General features: G+C 39.4%; 1 protein-coding gene across 3 annotated transcripts; it reads right to left on the reverse strand.

Annotated features, from left to right (window-relative positions):
• Positions 1-1,461: 1,461 nt before the first annotated feature.
• On the reverse strand, positions 1,462-13,501 carry kpna5 (karyopherin alpha 5 (importin alpha 6)). 3 transcript variants are annotated; one of them, XR_007885475.1, is made up of 16 exons: positions 13,391-13,501; positions 11,679-11,812; positions 11,289-11,390; positions 11,060-11,159; positions 10,506-10,600; positions 8,776-8,907; positions 8,341-8,376; positions 6,795-6,883; positions 6,617-6,716; positions 6,350-6,513; positions 5,853-5,931; positions 5,600-5,725; positions 4,824-4,951; positions 4,490-4,668; positions 3,112-3,517; positions 1,462-2,901 (listed from the first exon to the last, which is right to left on the reverse strand). XR_007885475.1 is itself a non-coding variant. In XM_051407308.1 (15 exons), the coding sequence occupies exons 2-15, from the start codon at positions 11,805-11,807 to the stop codon at positions 3,330-3,332; spliced, it is 1,647 nt and encodes a 548-aa protein (XP_051263268.1). In that variant the 5' UTR covers positions 11,808-11,812; positions 13,391-13,501; the 3' UTR covers positions 1,462-3,329. The 3 variants fall into 3 exon arrangements, 2 of the variants coding, with proteins under 2 accessions (XP_051263268.1, XP_051263269.1); XM_051407308.1 differs by having other exon boundaries at positions 1,462-3,517; XM_051407309.1 differs by lacking the exon at positions 8,341-8,376 and having other exon boundaries at positions 1,462-3,517.
• Positions 13,502-13,753: the final 252 nt, after the last annotated feature.

The following is a 13,753-nucleotide window of genomic DNA, read 5'->3' on the forward strand; positions in this document are numbered from 1 at the left end:
CTGAATGTTATGTTATGACAAATGCCACATATTAAACATGTTTCTCTGGCACTTGACATTTATCCAATAAAATTGTGTGCAAATCATATCATACAGTAACATCATACAGTAACAACTGACAGGGTATTATAAGTAGAAATTGCATAATTGTGCTGTTGTTAAATTGCACAAACTTCATATCTCAGGATCACGTAATGCACAACATTCACTGCAAACACACTACCATTCATAGGAGGGGGGCCTTTTAGACAGAGTACTTTAATATTTATATACTTTATTTAAAGGTCCAGTGTGTTGTGGCTATTATCGTCTTCGTCATCATTTTTACTAGTATTGTTGTTGCTGTGCACCCTTGTCTGTCTCTGTCCATTCTCTCTTTACCACCCATCCCCTCTCCCTCTCTCCCTAAACCCAACTGGTCGAGGTTGGGTCGAGAACAGAACAGAACTCATCTCATTCAATGTAACCCGGTTCAATGGATGAAGTATGTATATCTGTTTCCAATGACTTCATGATCTCTGTTTATGTAATTATCCTGTCAGAGGTTTCTGCCTCTTAAAAGGCAGTGTTTCCTTGCCCTTGTCGCCAAGTGCTTGCTCATTGTGGTACTGTTGGGTTTCTGTAAATAATGTTATAAAGAGTTCGGTCTAGACCTGCTCTATTTGAAAAGTGTCCTGAGATAACTTCTGTTATGAATTGGCGCTATACAAATAAAATTGAATTGAATACATAAAAACATCAATACTAAACATCAAACTAAAAACAAATACAATGAAAACGTACCTTTTAATTATATTATTGTATACCTCTTTTATTTATCTATACAGTTTAAAGTTTCAGGAACAGTGCACATCAATAGATATTTCTTTAAATGTGCCAATTTAGTCATTTTCATTTAGAGGTCTTACAAAGGTCCAGTGTGTGACATTTAGGAGGATCTATTGGCAGAAATGGAATATAATATTCATAGGTATGTTTTCATTGGTGTATAACATGAAAATAAGATTTGTGTTTTTGTTACCTTAGAATTTCTATCTACAGACACTCCACCACTGTTTCTACAGTAGCCCAGAACAGACAAACCAAACACTGGCTGTAGATAGGGGCATTCACAGTGACCTTAGCTTCTCCTTTACACACTTGGAAGAGGAGGGTGAAACATTTCAGTTGCAATCTGCCACTCCATTAGTTGCCGCTAAATCCACACACTGGACCTTAAATATCCAGTTAATCATTTGATAAACGGATTATGTGTTTTGGGTAAAAACAGTTGATCTGGAAACCAACAGGTAACTGAAGTGGACATACAAGTACCTCAACTGTACTTAAGTATAATGTTTGAGTAAATGTACTTCAATCCGACAACAGCAAAACATTCAGTCAGTTCAACAGCGAATGGGACAGTCAATCAGTATGAGAACCTTCCTAAAGAAAAGACAAATAAGCTGTAATGCAAGTGTGTATGTTTGTATCCAACAGGTCAATTTATTAACTCTTGTTACACAATATACGTGTGCATCCCCACCCAGAAGAACCAGGCATCATTACAGACAGTCTAACCCGGCTTCACTGTCGGACCTCTGTGATCCGTGTTAGGAAGCGCAGACTGTGGCTGCATACAGTAATTCACTCTGTACACAGGCTGCTGGAGCTCTAATACACAATGTCTACTGAGAGCCACAAGAACACAGCAAATTAATTCCCAAACAAGAGAAAACAAAAACACTACCAAAACCTAAAAAATGATATACAATCATACAAACCAGAAATATTAGAAAACTATACACGATTGAATGTGCTTGATGTAATTTCTGCATTACAAATATTTTTCATTTCACGTAAATATAGATTAATTTCATGTTCGGTTCTCCACCAATTACTGTACTCAAATGTGCACGCACTGAAACAAAAACTCATGGTTCAGGGGAAAACAAAACACTGTGCTTCCATCGTAAGACTTCAAACCACAAAATCGGGACACGAAAAAAAAATGTAGGAGACAAACTTCCTCAAAATAAATCAGAAACTTTCAGGGGTGCATAAAGGAGAAGCAGTGATGGACTGGAAATGGTACAACTGCACACCAGTCCCAAAACGTAATTGCATATCACACCTTCCCACAGCCACTTAAATACTTTCTTTACACTTTCTTATATGTATATATAATATACAAACCCTCCAGTTAGTTGACGAATCCCATCACATCAAAGAAGTGAGTGCAGGCAGAAAAAATAATTTAAGATATATTACGGTGCTAGTTCAGTGAGAAATTAGAAAACAGAACATTTAACTAGCAAGATTGTTGCACACACTGCATCATGTAACAGACAGCACCTGTCTTGCCCTGATACTGCTCTCTGAAAACATTTAAAATAAGCAGCGAAACACTAGCAAAGAGCCAACACTGTTAGAGATTTCAAACTAACTTACATAATCCAGGAAGCAGTTGCCTTTGGTCAGAGCTAAGGGGTGGAGAAGAGAAAGAGGAGGTTCTCCACAGCTCCTAAAAGACAAATAAATAAAAGACCCGGAGGGTGCTTCAGGTGCTCATCGAGTCCTTTGAAATATACAGGAGAAGAGAAAGAGCCCAGAGACCATGTGCAGCTGCTTCAGACTGACAGTATGGCAACACCAGGACATACAGTAGTACTGTATTTACATCCACTACATGCCTATAGACTTCTGACAGGGGAGCCACCACACCACCAATCTGAACACCCAGGATTTTATTCAAGATTGGATCATAATAAAAGAAAAAAAATCAGTCTGATGCTTTATCTGTTCATTTAGGGCTTTTCTTCTTTCCTTCCTTCCTTCCTTCCTTCTGGTTCCTTTCTGAAGACTGAGAGGTAGTTTCACATTGAAAAAGGGATATGGATGCTGATTTGGAGACACCAGGTTCTAATTGTAACACAAATATCATTAACATCATTCAGAATGACAGAATCACAGGTAGTCAAAGGAAAAGCATACTGTATCACTAAGGAAAAAACTGAACTATTTCTTCAACATGAATTGGCTTTCCATGACAGACATCTCATGAGTGGGATGGGAACCAGCATTAGGTTCCTGAAGTCTCAAACAGCCTCAGCGAGCCAAATGTGCTCTCACCTTTCGTCTCCATATTCACAAATCTCTCTCCCTATCTCTCTGAGTAGGTGTTGTTGTGAAGACATAGTAGAAGTGAAGGTCTTGGGAGGAGCTGGTGGAGCTGGCCGCCCAGCAGAGATAAGGGGAGGAACCAGGAGAGTTTGCAGACCAGTAGGCCGCCGTCTCTGGCAGAGATTTAGAGACCAGGAAGAAGAAGCAGCTGTGGAGTTAAGGCGGGGTTAAAGCTGGAAACCCTCCATGGGTCCTTCCTGTTGCTGGAAGACGAACTGGCCTTGACTCTGGTCCACCTGTGGAGCCAGGCTGGCGTCCTCCTCCTCCACCCCGAAGTAGTGTTCGATCAGGTCGAAGGCCTTCTGGTAGATCTCCTGGTTCTCATGGCTCTGCAGGAACTCAATCTTGTCCAGGCCTGAAGGAGTGACCCAAATATACACAGCTCATTTCTAACTATAATTCACAAAGCTAAAGTTTAACAGGATCAACTGTAGAGTGAGTAATGCTACAACTGTCTTTAGCAACAAGTTTCAAAACCTGTACCCCTTTGAGATATTTCCTGAATTACATTAACATTTTGTTCATTTTAAAGGCAAAGTTTTCTCACTCTCATACTCCTTCTGTCTGTGTTACTATCACTGCCTTTCTGAACTGTGTGTGCATATTAGTGCATGCAAGTCCCTCCATGTGTAACTGAGTAGAGCAACTGAAACTGCAGTTTTTAAATCACCTATGTCTGTGAATTAAGGATTTATTTCCACCAAACCAGAGTTGGTGATTGTTGGAACAGATTAACAGACTGTTTCGGTGAGTTTCATTTTATTTCTGTCCACTTTGAATAAAGTTAGGATGTTACAATTATACACAGGTGAGTGATAGTGATAATACGGCTGTTTGTGGTTAAACTAAAAGGTCTATCTCTGTAGGGATCCTTTCATAATGCTGTCAGACACTGACAATAACAATCAAAAACAACAACTTTTAGTGGATGGACTCGTGTCCCATTAGTTTAGCTGTAGCTCACACGTTTATCCGAGGTAGAATTACTGGTTTTCTCAATGGAGTCTGGTTAGCCGTAGCACCCATTGTTTTGGTCTGAGATGCTGGTGCTCTTGTGAATTATTATTTATTATTTTATTATTATATAATTATTAGTCAGCCATTCAACTATGTCTTTATTAATTAACAATTTCATTACTCAATGTCTCACCCACACACAATATAAATGTATTGTACAAAGAAACCTAATCAGATTATAAAAGCTGAGTGTAACTGCAGAATTGTTGGCACACGGATGTATTTCTGGTAAAAATGTAGATTCTTGTCATGTGTCTAAGAAGTGAATGGAAGTGTTTATTTTGTTATGTGAGTTGTTTCAGAACTGTACCATAAGCCTCTTCAATGAGAGCGCAGTATGGGTTGATGCCGGTTCCATTCTGTTTGGCCTCCTGTTCTCCCAGTCTGAGGATGTTCTCCAGGCCATTCAGAGACACCTGTACGATCTTTGAGTCCATTACTGTTAGCAGGTCACACATGGGTTTGATGGCATTCAGAGACACCAGATACCTGTTCACACAAAGAAAAACGTTCATTTCAAATAGTAAACTATCATTGCTGCATTCCTATAATGCCTGCTAATGTTGAGGGACGTGTCAAATTCTCAGTGTTCTTCTGCTTTAAGTACATCGCAGAGAACCCGTGTTGAAGTCTGGTAAACGTACCTTATCTGTGCAGGAGTGCCACCCGAGGTGGCATTAGTAATGGCCCACGCTGCCTCCTTCCTCGTGCGGAACTCTGCCTTCTGAAGGATCTCAATCAGTACTGGGAAGATGTTGGCATCAATCACATTCTGACAAGAGAAGAAATAGTGTCAGCTACACAGACATACAGCAGCAGCCCTTCTCTCCAGACGACCCTCTATACCAGTGGTTCTCAAACTTTTTCCTGGAGTGGTTAATGTTGCTTGAAATACGATTAATGCGTTTTGACTGCAGCTTATGTTAAGTTTTAAAAACAAGTGCAGGTTACAGCATCGTCTGAAACCTCTCTAAAATGTATCCTAATAGAAATCCCTTCTGCAATCAGATCCATATAACCTCAGTACTATCCATATAACAGTATGTAGAAATTAGGCAATAAATATCATCTTTAAAAGTAACTTTGTACCTTGGTTAATGTTTATACTGTATATGTATTGCACAGGTTCTATTTATTTTTCTGTGTCCGTATTGTAATAACTTATGTAATTTATATTCAGTTCACTACTGTTTGTTAAATAAAATATCAATAAATGGTAAATGGACCAACAACCTTCCGATTAGTGGACGACCCGCTCTGCCTCTGAGCCACAGCCACCCCAATAAACAGACATAATAAAAAAAAAAACAAGTGCAGTCTCTGGGATTTTGTGCTTCTGTTCCTAGGATAGGAAATGCCTAACTTTTTAGAAAAATAAGAATTCCTACAGTGCACTATACGCAGATGAGGCAGCCTTTACCTGAATCTGAGCTCTGTTTCCTGCTGTGATGTTGGACACAGTCCAGCACGCCTCCTTCTTGATGGACTCCTTGGGACTGCTGAGGAGGTGGAGTAAACATGGCAGTGCTGAACAGTTCAAGATTACCTGAGATGACACATACATGATACAAACAGACATCAACGTTAAATTCTGTAAGTGAACCCTTACAAATAAATCCATAAAGACATAAAGTGAGGGAACCAGTAGCTGCTGTGAGTAAGTGAGCCTCTACCTGAGTCTGGATGTCATCTCCTGTTACAATGTTGCCCACCGCTCGCAGAGCAGGAGAAACAACCTTATAGTCACTGTGCCTAGAAAAAACACAAAGAAACATTTACACATTGGACAGCAAAAGCTATTGATAGTGAAGATTTTATGTTAAAATGTTTTGGCAAATCTTACATTTTCAGACATTAAGAGACAAACCATTCAATAAAAAGATGTTCAGTTTGTGCAGTAATGAACAACATCATGTGTCTCTACATGAATCAGCTCAAAATAGTGCAAAACTATGTCCAAATATGGACATTTACTAGTTTTCTTGATTGATCCAGGTTCAAATCTGGACATTTCAGTGCAAAGTATTTAAATTCTACATATTGTGTTAGAAATATGCAGAGCAAACTGCATATTTGCAAGTGATAGTTGACAGTTCAGCTTGGTCAGTTCTTCCTCTAATGAATCAGGAAATGACTACTCCCCTATAATGTGGAACTGCCAGTTCCTTACATGAGTAGCTCCACTAGTCTGCGGCAGACCCCGGAGTCAATGACCGTCTGGATCTTCTCATTGGGGCCGTCAGACAGGTAGGACAAAGCCCAGCAAGCATCAGCAAGAACATCTGGATCACTGCTGAACAGAAGCCTGGACAGCACGCTGAGACAAGGAGACACCTGACACACACCACACACAAGGACAACAAAGACACAGTTTAATACCAAAGGTGGATGAACGCTGCAGGCGAATGGGCAAATAGGCTATGACATGTAGATTCACCTTGGCAAAATCCGGTGGGGGGTTCTTCCCTCTGCAGAGGTTGGACAGAGCCCACACTGCATTGCGGGTTGTTGTGAGGCGGTTGGATTTAGCGAGCAGCCTGGACGTGAAAACACAGGATCCAGTTGTTATCACATAGTATCCTACGCATTCAGACAGAGAGAGGAAGGACACTTACTGTTGTAGAGACGGCAGGATGCCACAGTTGAGCACGTAGTCTCTGCACTCAGCATTATCTCCCGCTATGTTGCCCAAAGCCCACACCGCCTGAAACACAAGACACACTCAGTGTCCCAGTGGACTATGAGGGCTGAACGATGATTATGTCTTAAACTGCAGATCCCATCATGTAGACTACTAAAACTAAACACTATAGATGTAAAATTAAATGTTTATTCAACTGCACAAACTGTTTCTCACTGACAAATGATAGCCCGGGGATTTATTAAGAAGAACTGGATATGATGTTAGAGCCCTCTGTTAACTTGGATGGAGATAAAAAGAATGATGAATTGTTTGGCTACTCTAGACTTTCCACGTTATCGGACCAAATGAATGACATTCTGTATCTTTAGAATTGCTAAAGTTTAATGCTGGAGTTTGTAGAATACCAACTGTTAAAATAATTTTAGGTTTTATTTTTTTATGTGAATTTGTATGGTGGCTGACAAGGGCAAACGCACTTCGAACGGCAAAACGCTGCAAACACGGCAATGATTAAAAACCCAAAACACACAAAACAAATAAAACTGAAAAATGCTGCAATCACAGCAACGAAGCAGAAGCAAAAACTTACTAACCCACAAAATCAATGCCAGAGAGAAACGCTGCAAATTCACTTGACAAAACGGAAGTGCGGCAGGCCACTAGGGGGACCCGACCTGAGGGATGGACCAGTCCTGTGGGACCAGACCCAAAAGAAGAAGAAGAAGAAGAAGAAGAAGAAGAAGAAGAAGAAGAAGAAGAAGAAGAAGAAGAAGAAGAAGAAGAAGAAGAAGAAGAAGGTTGGCTACGTTTTGGAGAGGAAAGTAAAAAGGTACGTATGTCTTTTTTAAACACTTGGCCGTAATCCTTTATAATATTATAATATAATTATGATATTATAATAATATAACATAATTATAATAATTCTATTTTATTTTTCTAATAATATAATATTATAGAAGAATATTATAATAATATTATAAAATTCTTCTATAATATTAAATAGTATTAAATAACATAATTATAATATTATAAAAGATTACGGCCAAGGAAAATGTACCTTTTTACTCTCCTCTCCAAAACTTAGCCAACTTTCTTCCTCTTCTTCTTCTTGTCTTTTGGGTCTGGTTGCACAGGACTGGTCCATCCCTCAGGTCGGGTCCCCCTAGTGGCCTGCCGCACTTCCGATTTGTCAAGTGAATTTGCAGCGTGTCTATCTGGCAGTTGTTTTGTGGGTTTGTAAGTTTTTGCTTCTGCTTAGTTTCTGTGATTGCAGCATTTTTCTGTTGCTGCGTTTTTCTGTTGGATTTGTTTTATGTGTTTGTGGATTTGCATCATTCCATTGCAGCGTTTTGCCCTTTACGGCGCGTTTGCCCTTGTCGGCCACCGTCATGTATTGTCATGTATAATTTTTTTTTGTGTTTATTTATATTAATAATTTTAAGTAAACTTTGAACTGTTAACATTTAATATATTGTTCAATTTCAAGTTCAAATTTGCCTTAGTAATAAAAGCCTTACCTTAATGTCGCTGACCAAAACTGACAAATCACAGATCTTCATGACATTGAGAAAAAATAAATAAATGAATAAATAATCGACAAATTCCAATAATGGCATAAATTTGCCATGCTCATTGATTTACAACATGGTTTAGTACAACCAATAAAAAAAAAAAAGTGTCACTCTTTCATGGTACATATCGTTGGATCGTCCACCTATAAGTTTTGTGTTTGTACAGTCAGGTGTAGAAAGGTTTCCTGAGTGGGGACAGAAGTATCAGCCATCTACCTTACAACCTATATGATATCTAGCACAGGTTCATTCCTTTTCACCAGACAGCTATTACACAATACAAGCGATAACAGTAATAATGCATTTTGAGGCCAGAACTTCAACACTGCACACAGAAAGCATTACAACTGTGTTTACAATATGTCATCTTGTTGCTCTCACCTGTTCCTGGACGTCCTCGTACTCAGAGTTCAGCAGCTCAATAAAGATGGGAACAGCTCCTGTTTCAATCACCACCTTGGTGTGCAGGAAAGTACCTGAGGCAATGTTGGTCAGTGCCCAGGCTGCCTCAAACTGTTGGGAACACACAAAAAAGGCATTTCAGTCAATCCACAGTCTGAAATTACCACCAGCCAAGTGACCATGTTTCCTATGCCATATTTACTTGATGATTAATTACAAATAGTTTAAGCAATATGGAACATTATGTAAAAAAAAAAAAAACATGAATTACTTTGACTGGTGCAAGTTATTCTAGGTAAGAACATTTAAGATGGTGAACCATCCCTTAGTTATGCTGCTAATAGGCCTAGACTATCGGGGGATTTCCCATGGTGCACTGAGCTCCTCTCTTCCTCTCTCTTTCTGCACTCATTCATGTCCCATTAATGCATGTTACTAACTTCACTTCTTCCCCGGAGTTCTTGTGCTTTCTTGTCTCGCAGGTTCTTATGGATCCTGGTGGAGCCTCCTGCCATGGTCCTGCTAGATTGCCATTGCCAACCAATACTTTTGTTGCTGTGTGTCTGTCTGTCTGTCTGTCTGTCCCACTGGTCGAGACAGACGACCACCCACCTAGAGCCGAAGGGTCTGTCCTAGGTTTCTACCTGTTACCAGGCAGTTTTTCCTTGCCCTTGTCGCCAAGTGCTTGCTCATGGTGGTACTGTTGGGTCTCTGTAAATGTTATAAGGAGTTCGGTCTAGACCTGCTCTATTTGAAAAGTGTCCTGAGATAACTTCTTATGAATTGGCACTATACAAATAAAATTTAATTGAATTGAATTAAATGGACCTGTACTTGTATAGCACCTTTCTAGTCTTCCAACCACTCAAAGCGCTTTTACACTACGTGCCACATTCACTCAGTGATGGCAAAGTCCATCAAACAGAAACTAACATTCATACACATTCACACACCGATGCACGGCATCGGGAGCAATTCGGGGTCTGCGCCACAAGATGCAGCATGTCTCGGAGAAACTCAATTTTGGACACCACTCATATCACATGAGGGCTTTTTTTTAGGGTGCAACTAAATGAAAAACCTTTGGGTCACAGATTATTATTTTTTAAAGAAATAAGATTAATGCATTTCTTTTTTTAAATATCAAACACACATGATGCTTAAGAAGTAGGGCCTAACTTGGAGACTTTTGTGCTGCTGTTTACATTCCCCCAGATACAAATTAAAAAGATGCACTGCACTTTTACTGCTGATGTGGATTCACATCTGGACAGGCATTTAGAGTGGGGGCTCCTGTATAAGCCAGGTCAAGTCTAATTTGCTCAATTTTATATGATATGTTTTAGTGTTAGCATTAGAATTGGGTTAGGCTGTCAGTTGTGATGGTTAAGGTTAGGGTAAGGGGTTATGGAATACATTATGTCAAGGATAGGTTCCAGTCAAGTACAGTATCACCACTGACAGTATATACAGTAGTTAGTGGACAGAGCTTTGGGGTCTGTGAAGTGAAGTGTCTTGAACTTGCATTCTTTCTAATTTCCATTAGGGGAAACTACTTCTCGTTTGATTTATGAGCTCAGTAAACATATTAGATATATTAGAAAACCATAGTGGTTATCTGACATCAAATGACTGAACATATGCCGAATATGTCGAGCTAATCATAGCTTCATTCCTATAGGTGCTGTGCTGTGCTGTGCAGCTCTCACCTGCAATGTACAGTTTTCACTCCTCTTCAGGAATTCCACAAAACGATTCACAACACCAGGAGTGGAAATGACCTCATCTATGGGCGGGTTCGGCTCTACACAGGAGAACAGAACAGAACTCATCTCATTCAATGTAACCCAGTTCAATGGATGAAGTATGTATATCTGACTTCATGATCTCCGTTTATGCAAATATCCTGTCAGAGGTTTCTGCCTCTTAAAAGGCAGTTTTTCCTTGCCGCCATCGCCAAGTGCTTGCTCATGGTGGGAACTGTTGGGTCTCTGTAAATAATGTTATAAAGGAGCACGATCTAGACCTGCTCTATTTGAAAAGCGTCCTGAGATAACTTTTGATATGAATTGGCGCTATACAAATACAAACTGAATGAATGAATGGAATTTTTCGTCAGTCTGTTCAGTTATGACGTATTGCGAATTTAAAAAGTTGGCACTCTTCTTTCATCTTTCTGAATGAATGGGCAGTACAACAGATACTTAGGTAAAGATGTGAGAGGTTATGTATAATATTTGACTTTCCAGGATGCAACACAAACCTTTAGAGAGTAATTTCCTAAATTTCTGTGTAGCAATTAGCTGCTGGTCTGGGTCTTCAGAGAAGATCATCTGAATCATATCTGGAGTTATGACCCCATCCTGCACAAATGTCAACATCGGATAAATATTACACATTAAAATCACGTTTAGATCTTAGCCAATCACAGTTATACAAAACAAACTATAACAGACACAGTTTAAAGAAAGAACACAAGAGTAAACACTTACACCGGCAACAGGTACTGTGGAGCTGATATCTGGATCTTGGATTGGACATTCTAGCATTGATTCATCACTGGAAGGTACACATACATTTCTCCTCTTGAACAGCTGTGGACACAGAGTCGAGGTTAACCTGATGTCTACATGTTAAGCACGGCTCGATGAACTGACTGTGACACCAAACAAAGCTTTAATTGTAATTCTGAGCATTTAATGTTCTGAATAACAAATAACAATGTCAAGCACTTTTAGACTTTTCACACACACTTGGTATACACACACAGTTTCATTTAAATAAATACACAAGGCTAATAATCAGTAATCAGCAATCAGTCTGATATAACTGTAATCCAATTGTAAGCTGGAGGAAATGCTTCAAGGTAAGACACTGTTTACCTGCTCTTCTCTCTTCTGTTTGCGTAGCTGGATCCCTTCCTCTTCTCTCCTTCGACGCATCTCCTGAGGATTCAGTGCTTTGTTTTTATAGCTCTTCATCCTGTAGTTGTCTTTTCCCGGACTTGCCATTGTGTCTGCAACAACAGGGACAGGCCATTAAGATCAAGGTGCACTTGCTCATCAACTGTTGAGGAACTGTGACAACATTTCAAAGTTTAATATTAAAGCTGCAGTAGGTCACTTTTATAAAATTTACTTTTTATTATATTTGCTGAAGCTCTCAGTATATACTGAAAGTAGAACATAAGCCAGATAATCTGTGAAAAAAGTCAGGTTCCTCTGGGTCCTCCATGTGCTCCTAATGCCCATTTGCAAGAATCCACTAAAACTGAACAAAAACAACCAATCAGAGGTGAGAAAGATGGGTGATTGTTGAGGCTGATTCCCAGGTGGTCAAATACCAATGATTTGGGAATGAAACAGAAACAATAAACTATCTTCAAGCCACCAACCCACAGCGTCTTTTGATCTTTCACAGCTATGAGGTTCATCCTCCACCCAACCCCAATTGTTTCTGCACATGTGAAGACAGTTTGGCTGCCATGGAACAATGTTACCTTTTTCCCCCTTGCAAGTTTTGAGAAGGTGGTGAAAAAGTTGATATAGAATATGAAATAGAACAGAATAGAATTATATCTGACTTTTCTTTTTCTGATATCGGCATTATATATTGCTATTGGCAATGGCTATTGATAAACCCATATCGGTTGGCCACTAATGTGAAATCACATTGTGTGCGTCAGTATGATATTGTCAATACTTTAAGAAAGAATGTCCAAATTAATGACAGCAAGCTGACTTAATACTAACAGACTCACATTACAATTATTCAAGACAGAGAAAACATACATATAATTCAAATAAATGAACAACAGAACTGGGCCCAAAATGGATCCCTGTGGCACTCCTTTAGTAACTGGCAGGCCATCCTGCGCCTCACACCCATTTCTGTCTGAACAGCTCTGAAACCAAGTAAAGCTGACTGAGGATAATAATGAAATAGAGATTGAGTGACTAATCTGAAACTATGATACAATGTTATATATTGTGTAAACCAGCCATTAAAACAAAGTTAAAGGCTGAGGTGCTGCAATGATCGATTCCACTAACTTTAATCCATGATTATGATTAACAACCAATTCAGAAAAAGCAGCACAAGTTGAGAAGATATTAGGGTTGTACATAATGACATATAGCTAAAGCTCTCTGCTGGTCTTAAACTAACATATCTGGGATACATTCCGTTGTGTGCATTCTAGCCGTTTCCCCGTTTATGAAGGAAGGCATGCTGGATTCCTTGCCTAAAACTAACGTTAGCTAGCTGTTAGCCAGCGCTGCACTACTGACAGCCAAGATACCAGAATCAAAGTCAGCTTTATTGACCAAGTATTGTGCACACATACATCTAGTAGGGTAATCTGTTCAAATAAATACGCACAGCTGACGTTATCTCTCCGTGCAACAGAACGACATTTATTTGGGTTATTCCTGATAATTTAGTAGCTAAGCTAGCTGCGCGGCTAGCTCCTTAGCTAATGTTGCGTTGTGTCACATATCTCAGACGTACTCAGTTGGAATGATGACGACAACAACAAACCCCATAACACATTCCCATAGCACTCATTCGTAACGGAAGAGCTAATGTAGCATACCTGAAAATGCGCACGGCTGTTTAAAATCTACAACCTTTGCTCCTCTCCCTCTCTTTCGAAGAGCAAAATGGCGTCCTATTGAATCTTTCCCAGCAAACACCTCGCGTCAACAACACCTCACGCCTTCCGTCAGCTGTGGGCCGGTTTCCGGAAGTCGGACCCTTTTTTATTTTCTATTTTTTAACTTTTTATTCAGAAAACACAACTTCGTTCATTCAACACATTAACCATAGGGGCTTACCAAAGTTCCAGACAAATGTACAATATAAAAATTACATCCACTGTATACTATATATATAAATAATATTAAAATAAATTAAATTCTACAACAAATAAAATATCTGAAAATAAAATAAAAATAAT

The sequence above is a fragment of the Dicentrarchus labrax genome, unplaced genomic scaffold, assembly GCF_905237075.1.
Source record: "Dicentrarchus labrax unplaced genomic scaffold, dlabrax2021, whole genome shotgun sequence".
Lineage (NCBI taxonomy): Eukaryota > Metazoa > Chordata > Actinopteri > Moronidae > Dicentrarchus > Dicentrarchus labrax.

Bases quoted from the DNA above. Each gene is read 5' to 3' on its own strand.
- kpna5 (XM_051407308.1), bottom strand. From the start codon at position 11,807: ATGGCAAGTCCGGGAAAAGACAACTACAGGATGAAGAGCTATAAAAAC. The intron at 11,391-11,678 runs GTAAACAGTGTC...CTGTGTCCACAG, and splicing joins AACAGAAGAGAGAAGAGCAG to CTGTTCAAGAGGAGAAATGT. The intron at 4,669-4,823 runs GTACGTTTACCA...TTGTGTGAACAG, and splicing joins GGCACTCCTGCACAGATAAG to GTATCTGGTGTCTCTGAATG.